The 7015-nt window shown below is 46.0% G+C and overlaps 1 protein-coding gene and 1 non-coding gene across 2 annotated transcripts; both read left to right on the forward strand.

Annotated features, from left to right (window-relative positions):
• Window positions 1-225: 225 nt before the first annotated feature.
• LOC137501241 (histone H2B) lies at window positions 226-597 on the forward strand. Its single transcript, XM_068228147.1, has one exon. It carries the CDS (start codon window positions 226-228, stop codon window positions 595-597), a length of 372 nt encoding a protein of 123 aa, XP_068084248.1.
• Window positions 598-1296: 699 nt separating this feature from the next.
• Window positions 1297-1415, forward strand: LOC137501352 (5S ribosomal RNA). Its single transcript, XR_011018502.1, has one exon. It is a non-coding gene; the product is annotated as a 5S ribosomal RNA (ribosomal RNA).
• The last annotated feature ends 5600 nt before the right edge of the window (window positions 1416-7015 follow it).

The following is a 7015-nucleotide window of genomic DNA, read 5'->3' on the forward strand; positions in this document are numbered from 1 at the left end:
CAGTTTTCTCCACCGACAGATTGCTTTCTCCCCCCACTAGAGTAAATTGAGAACAGTGACTTCTTTCCCGCCTCTAGGGAACGACGCAGATACAGACGAGTAGGGGGGCCTTCTGTTGCCCCGGGGCTCTCGACCACTAGATATCAACAAAAAAAAAAAAAAAAAAAAAAAAAAAAGGTGCCCCCAGCCATTCGTTTGGATTCTCAGTAGCTACACGAGACAACCATGCCTCCTAAGACTAGCGGAAAGGCCGCCAAGAAAGCCGGCAAGGCCCAGAAGAACATCTCCAAGGGAGATAAGAAGAAGAAGCGCAAGAGGAAGGAGAGCTACGCCATCTACATCTACAAAGTACTTAAACAGGTACACCCTGATACTGGCATCTCCAGCAAGGCGATGAGCATCATGAACAGCTTCGTCAACGACATCTTCGAACGTATCGCCGCTGAAGCTTCCCGTCTGGCCCACTACAACAAGCGCTCCACCATCACTAGTCGGGAGATCCAGACTGCCGTCCGTCTCTTGCTGCCCGGAGAGCTGGCCAAGCACGCCGTCAGCGAGGGCACCAAAGCAGTCACCAAATACACCAGCTCCAAGTAAGGAGCTACAGGGAATAACCACCCTTCTTAAGAAACGGCCCTTTTCAGGGCCACCACACCTTTAAAAAAAAGAGCAGTTGTGTTAGCCTCTTACCCTTAAGCAAACCAAAGGCAAGTGAAAAGGGGGACATCACATCAAAGTGGTTAGCATTGTTACTTTAAGGTCAAAAGAAATTAGAAAACCTCATAATAATAATAATAATAATAATAATAATAATAATAATAATAATAATTATAATAATTATAATAATAATAATCGTCGTCGTTAACACCATCATAGCCGGACGGATTATTCAGTCCTTTTGCCGCTTGAAACGACAATCGCACCGCCGTCAAGAACAACAACAACAACAACAACAACTACTACTACTACTACTACCACGGGGCCCTGGGTCTTTCTTTCTTTCTTTCTTTCTTTCTTTCTTTCTTTCTTTCTTTCTTTCTTTTCTTTCTTGAGGAGATTGGTTGGGATTGAATGTAGGCCCTGGGTCGAGTTGGGGTTAGGTTACGACGAAGTGAGGTTAAAACTACTCGGGTTAGGTTCCGCCGCGCCCCGCCGCGCGCGCTCAGTACCGCCCTCGTACGCTCCTCCGTCGCGATCTCCGAGCAAAGTCTCGTCTCGACAACGCGCCCGCCCACCTCCAAAGAATAAATAACCGTTGCCTTCTGTACACATGCATCTATGAAGACTTCCTTTCTCGCCAACGGCCATACCATGTTGAATACACCGGTTCTCGTCCGATCACCGCAGTTAAGCAACATTGGGCGTGGTCAGTACTTGGATGGGTGACCGCTTGGGAACACCACGTGCCGTTGGCTCAATTCCCTTTTTACCTACTATTCTGATCTCTAAATAACCCTTTATCATCAACTTTAGCCTTACGGCTGCACAAATGTCGAAATTGATCGATTTTTGTTACATGTGAAACTAACCAGATGTTCTTAACTTTCCAACATGATTCAAGTTTATTGTAGATACTTAACTTCCTCCGAGGTGCCCGCCTAACCTGACCTGACCTGATGATGATGATGATGATGATGATGATGATGATGATGATGATGATGGTTGTTATTATTATTATTATTATTATTATTATTATTATTATTATTATTGTTATTATGCGAGAGAGAGAGAGAGAGAGAGAGAGAGAGAGAGAGTGTGTGTGTGTGTGTGTGTGTGTGTGTGTGTGTGTGTGTGTGTGTGTGTGTGTGTGTGTGTGCTGTTATTTTTCTTTTAGGTTAGTGCAGCTTAGTGCGCCCTGTCTGTAGGAGGCCCCTCATGGATACTTAACTCTTCATTCTACTACGTCCTATTTCGCGTAAGATTACAGGTAAGAAGGGTAATCAGTGCCAGGGCGGAACGTGGGTTCGAATCTCCCTGCCCGCCAAGAAAATCGCGAGGAAGATGGTTTCCAAACAACGTCATCGACACTGTCGTGATAACAATGAAAGCCGTGTCCTAGCAACCGCACGCCGCATGTAGCAGCCCTTCAAAGAGGCGAAAAATGATTTCATTTTATGTTCTTTCAGGTAAGATAAGATACTATCGCTGACCCGTTGATATAACGACGACGTTCGGTAATAAGTTGCAAGTCTGTTGTGCGCTATTCTCTGCAGGTAACTGGGCGTCTCTCATAAGCTTGCTTACGAACGATGATGTACTAGTGCAGGAGAGTGACCCTTGTGCGCGTGTTCCGACAAATCGTAGCATTGACTCCCAGGACTTTGCATTTCTACCTAAGATGAGACGGTTTCCTAATAAGACTGAGAAAGTAACGTTTTCGACGACAAGTGTTAGTTGAAAGTGTCGTGACGTTTTAGGTTAGGTGACGTGAGGAAAGTGCTCGATTTCAGTAGCCTGCACGTCGGCTGACCGACCTTTCGGCAAGTGATGAATTCCATAGAACTAACCTCAACTCCCCATATCATTACCGTTACCGTCCTGGATTTAAATAGGCCATTCTGAGCTCAACTTGGCGAGTTCGATTCCGGTTCACTCCCTTGGTATTTGAATGGCCAAACACGTCGGCCTCATGCCTGTAGATTTACGGGCACGTAAAATAGAAGAACTCCTGCGGGACAAAATTTCGCCTCAGCGGCGTCTCCGGAAACGGTAAATAGTAGTTAGTGGGGCGTAAAGTAAATAACATTTTTCACTACCTACCACTACTAGTTCCTGTTAGGCCGGTAGGGATTTTTCGTACTTCGGCAATAATACGTCCATTTGCCCAGCACCTGAACACTGCGTACCTGTACGTCCTACTTTTTCCTCCTTACCTTAGTACTACCGGTTAGAATTCAAAGAATAGGGAGGTTAGGTATCCTGCGTCTAACACGGTCGCCCTTTCACTGCTACCCGGGTCCTATATCCTCTTTTCTGCTGAAGACAAACACCTCAACTTCTCTTCTTAATGTTATTAACTACAATCATCATCTTCATTACCTGATTGCTTTCACGAGTTCGCAGGAATTGATAGGCCTAGAATGGAGACCCTGTTCTAAGACATGATTGCAGCGAACCGAGAAAAGGGGCATAAACTGATCGTGGATCTGCTAACTTCAAGCTAAATTACGCACACTTTTATCATCACCAGTCTTGAAAACTGGGAAGGAGGCCTGCATCTTCTCATTACAGGGTAGATGCTAGATATTTCGGGTGCAAGATACTGCAGGTTAGGCTTGGATAACCTAAACTAATTAAGAAAAAATAAAAATCTTGAGGTACCGTACCGGTACTGGTCTGGTCTAGTCATACGAAGAGTAACCCTAGCGCAGCTGGCCTAAATACCATCAGGTCCCTTTACGCATATCCTCCCATGAATGTAAATGACTCGGTACCCCTCATTACGGTACTTCAATTGATATTTGAGGGAAGAGGACTCCTAATCCTCCTGTTTTCTTCCCAGGGTATTCTTTTACAGCACAAACTTGAGTAGTAGTAGTAGGAGTAGTAGTAGTAGTAGTAGTAGTAGTAGTAGTAGTAGTAGAAGGAAGGAAGGAAGGAAGGAAGGTTGTAGTCAGGAAGGGCATCCAGCCGTATAATCACACCGAATCCACATGGCGAGAGAAGTTGTGTTAACCGTGCATCTACCCTGTGTTAGATCCTTCCTTCCTGATTTCCATCTGCAAGTAAGAATTGAACGTCCAACGTGTTAACCCAACACGTATTCCTGCAATTCCCGGCGTCGTTCGGACCAGGAGAAAGAAAGAAAGAAAGAAAGAAAGAAAGAAAGAAAGAAAGAAAGAAAGAAAAAGTTCCTTACACGTCGAAAGGGACATAGCATTCTCGCGGTTTCGCACTTTACTGACCTTATTCTTTTTTGAGGTTAGGTATGCCGCTGTACTTGTAAGTCAAAGAAGTAATTGCGTAGCCTTTTTGTAATTACATTCGACGTAACCTCAAACTTTAATACTATTATTTGAAGTCAGTTCACGCGATCGTCTTCGTTCTATGCTGCTAATAGTGTGATCGATTCTCGGCGCAGCCAGTAGGTTATTTTAAGGAGGCATACTCTCACTTAATGGCAGCTTTGAGACCAAAGGTCGGTTACGAAAGTTAGGTAAAAGTCGTCGTCGTCGACATAGTAGTAGCGGTAGTTGTTTTTTTTTAAATAGCCTTAGCCTACTGTTGTTGTTGTTGTTTGAGTCACCAGTCCGTAGACTGGTTTGATGCAGCCCTCCACGCCACCCTATCCTGTGCCAACCTTTTCGTTTCTATGTAACTATTGCATCCTACATGTGCTTGTCATGTCCGTACCTTGGTCTACCCCTACAGTTCTTACCGCCTACACATCGTTCTAAAACCAACTGAATAAGTCCTGGGTGTCTTAAGATGGGTCCTATCATTGTATCTCTTGTTCTCATCCAATTTTTTCTGAAGTTGTTCTCTGTAGGCAGCTCCCTCGGAAGCTTCTGTCTACCTCAAGCTGTCCAACTTGAGGGAGGACGCGATCGGCTGTAATATTGGAACAATTAGTAATACCGCCTGGTGTAGATATACTATATATGGGCTTCTTTTCGATTGTGAATAGGCCTAGAGATATTCGGTCCTGGCTTTGTTGCCCGGGGTAGGCGGGACGTTTCTACCAGGCTGTGCTTCCCTCCTACAGGTCAGAGACAAAGTCTTTTGTGAGACTTAACCGGCTGTCTTCCGGTCTGGGCCTTTAGGTACGCCCTGAAATACACCTAGACGTTCTAGGATTCCTCTTTAACTAGGCTTCTCTTCTCTTCCCTTACAAGGGCCTTAAAACAGCAGGAAGTGAGAGAGGGTACCTGACCGTGAGGCAAGTGCCTATGGCCCTAAATACTGCGACTAAAATGAACTTAAAGAGCTAGCAAGAGACCTGGAATCTGACAAGTCGTGGAAACTAGTCCCTAATTTATATGTTTCCTTCTTTATGCCCTTTTATGCAATGCTATTAGAGGCAGATTACGGTGGGTCTCCTTGCTACTGCAGAAATCCACCTGAAGGCCGAACGTCCCTTGCTCTCATTCGAAAGTGGCTAGAGTCCACGAACAGTTCTCTGCCTTGGCAGCTAGAGGAAGGATGGGACTTCCTTCAGGTAAGCGGTGGTCGCTCCCGGGGGCGTCGCGACGACGGCGGCTGCCCCTAAATGTCGGCATGGAGAGGGAGCTGAGGAAATGCTGTCCATGGAACACACCTGCGCCAGGACGCCCTGAACAAGGCGGGCAGCACTTCTTTCATTTGAGGAGCAGCATTAATCCTTTGGCTATCCCTTCCTACCTTGAACTAAACCTTCCGCCGCCCCCACGGGACGCAGGGTGCACGAGAAAGGAGCTAGGAAGCACGTCCCCAACTTATCGCCGCGCAGCCCACCCGACAGCTAGCCTCTGCTGTTTCCTGCGCGGTCCGAGTAGCCTGATACACTCCGCCATTCGGGAAAATTTAACACATCATTCGCACCGTGACCATGGCTGACACTGCAACAGCATCGGCAGCATCCGCACCCGCCTCGGCTCCGGCCCAGGCGTCGCCCAAGAAGAACAAGGCTTCCGCATCCAAGAAACCTCGCACCAAGCCTGCACATCCGAAAACCTCCGAGATGGTGGGCAGTGCCATCAAGAGCCTCAAGGAGCGAGGTGGATCTTCTCTCCAAGCTATCAAGAAGTACATCTCTGCCAACTACAAGGTGGACTCTGAGAAGCTGGCCCCATTCATCAAGAAGTACCTGAAATCTGCTGTGGCTTCCGGAGAGCTGGTCCAGACCAAGGGGAAGGGAGCTTCAGGTTCCTTCAAACTCGCCTCAGCTGCCAAGCCGGAGAAAGCCAGCGCAGCCCCTGTCAAGCGGTCCGCCGCCCCCAAGGAGAAGCGCATCCCCAAGGCGAAGAAGGCTGGGGGAGCCAAGGCTGCAGCCAAGAAAGCCATTTCCAAAAAGCCTGCTGAGAAGAAGAAGGCAGCTCCTGCTCCCAAACCAAAGCAGAAGGCTCCTTCCAAGGCTAAGAAGGCCGCCAAGGTGCCCACTAAGAAACCTAAGGCACCTAAGCCTAAAAAGGCCGCTAAGCCCAAGGCCTCGCCTAAAAAGGCACCTGCAAAAAGGAAGTGAGAACCCTCGAGGTTCTTACACTACCCGTGCACCTCTTGCTCTCACGAGAGCGGAGGTTGCAAAAACGGCCCTTATCAGGGCCATCACCTTCTTTCTAAAAGAGCCTATGAAGTCTTTGAATGTGAACCCTGGCCTCTCTCCTACCTCTGTCTCATAAAGAGGCAAGTGTGCACAAGTGCCCCACTACTCTCTTATTATTATTATTATTATTATTATTATTATTATTATTATTATTATTATTATTATTATTTAGTATTTTCTTTACTGTTATTGCACTTGGAGTTTTCCTTAATCCCCTTGGCACAACAACCACCATCAAGATTTATATACTTTGTTATTATTATTATTATTATTATTATTATTATCAACATCGCCTTTATTATTCAGTATTTTCTTTACTATGATTACTCTAGGACTCTTCGCATCGTCCTGTGGAATAAAAAATAAAATAAAAAAACCCACCGCCATCCAGATGTATATACTTTGTCGTTGTTGTTATTATTATTATTATTATTATTATTATTATTATTATTATTATTATTAAGTTTTGTGTCTACTGCGCTTGCACTTGGAAGGTTCACATCATCCCCTGGAAACAACAACAACCACCACCACCACCATCATCATCATCAAGATTTATATTATTATTATTTATTTCCTTTTAAAGAATATTTTAATTCACTGCCCGTGCTAGCTCAGAGACTACGACTGCTCTTTCTGGGATATTTTGGTGGCCCTGAAAAGGGCCGTTTGGTGAAAGGTTCAGCGTTAAGCTAGCTCTGGACTTAGGCACGCTCCCCTCGGATGCGGCGGGCGAGCTGGATGTCCTTTGGCATGATGGTGACACGCTTGGCA

This window comes from Anabrus simplex, chromosome 6 (genome assembly GCF_040414725.1).
Source record: "Anabrus simplex isolate iqAnaSimp1 chromosome 6, ASM4041472v1, whole genome shotgun sequence".
NCBI lineage: Eukaryota > Metazoa > Arthropoda > Insecta > Orthoptera > Tettigoniidae > Anabrus > Anabrus simplex.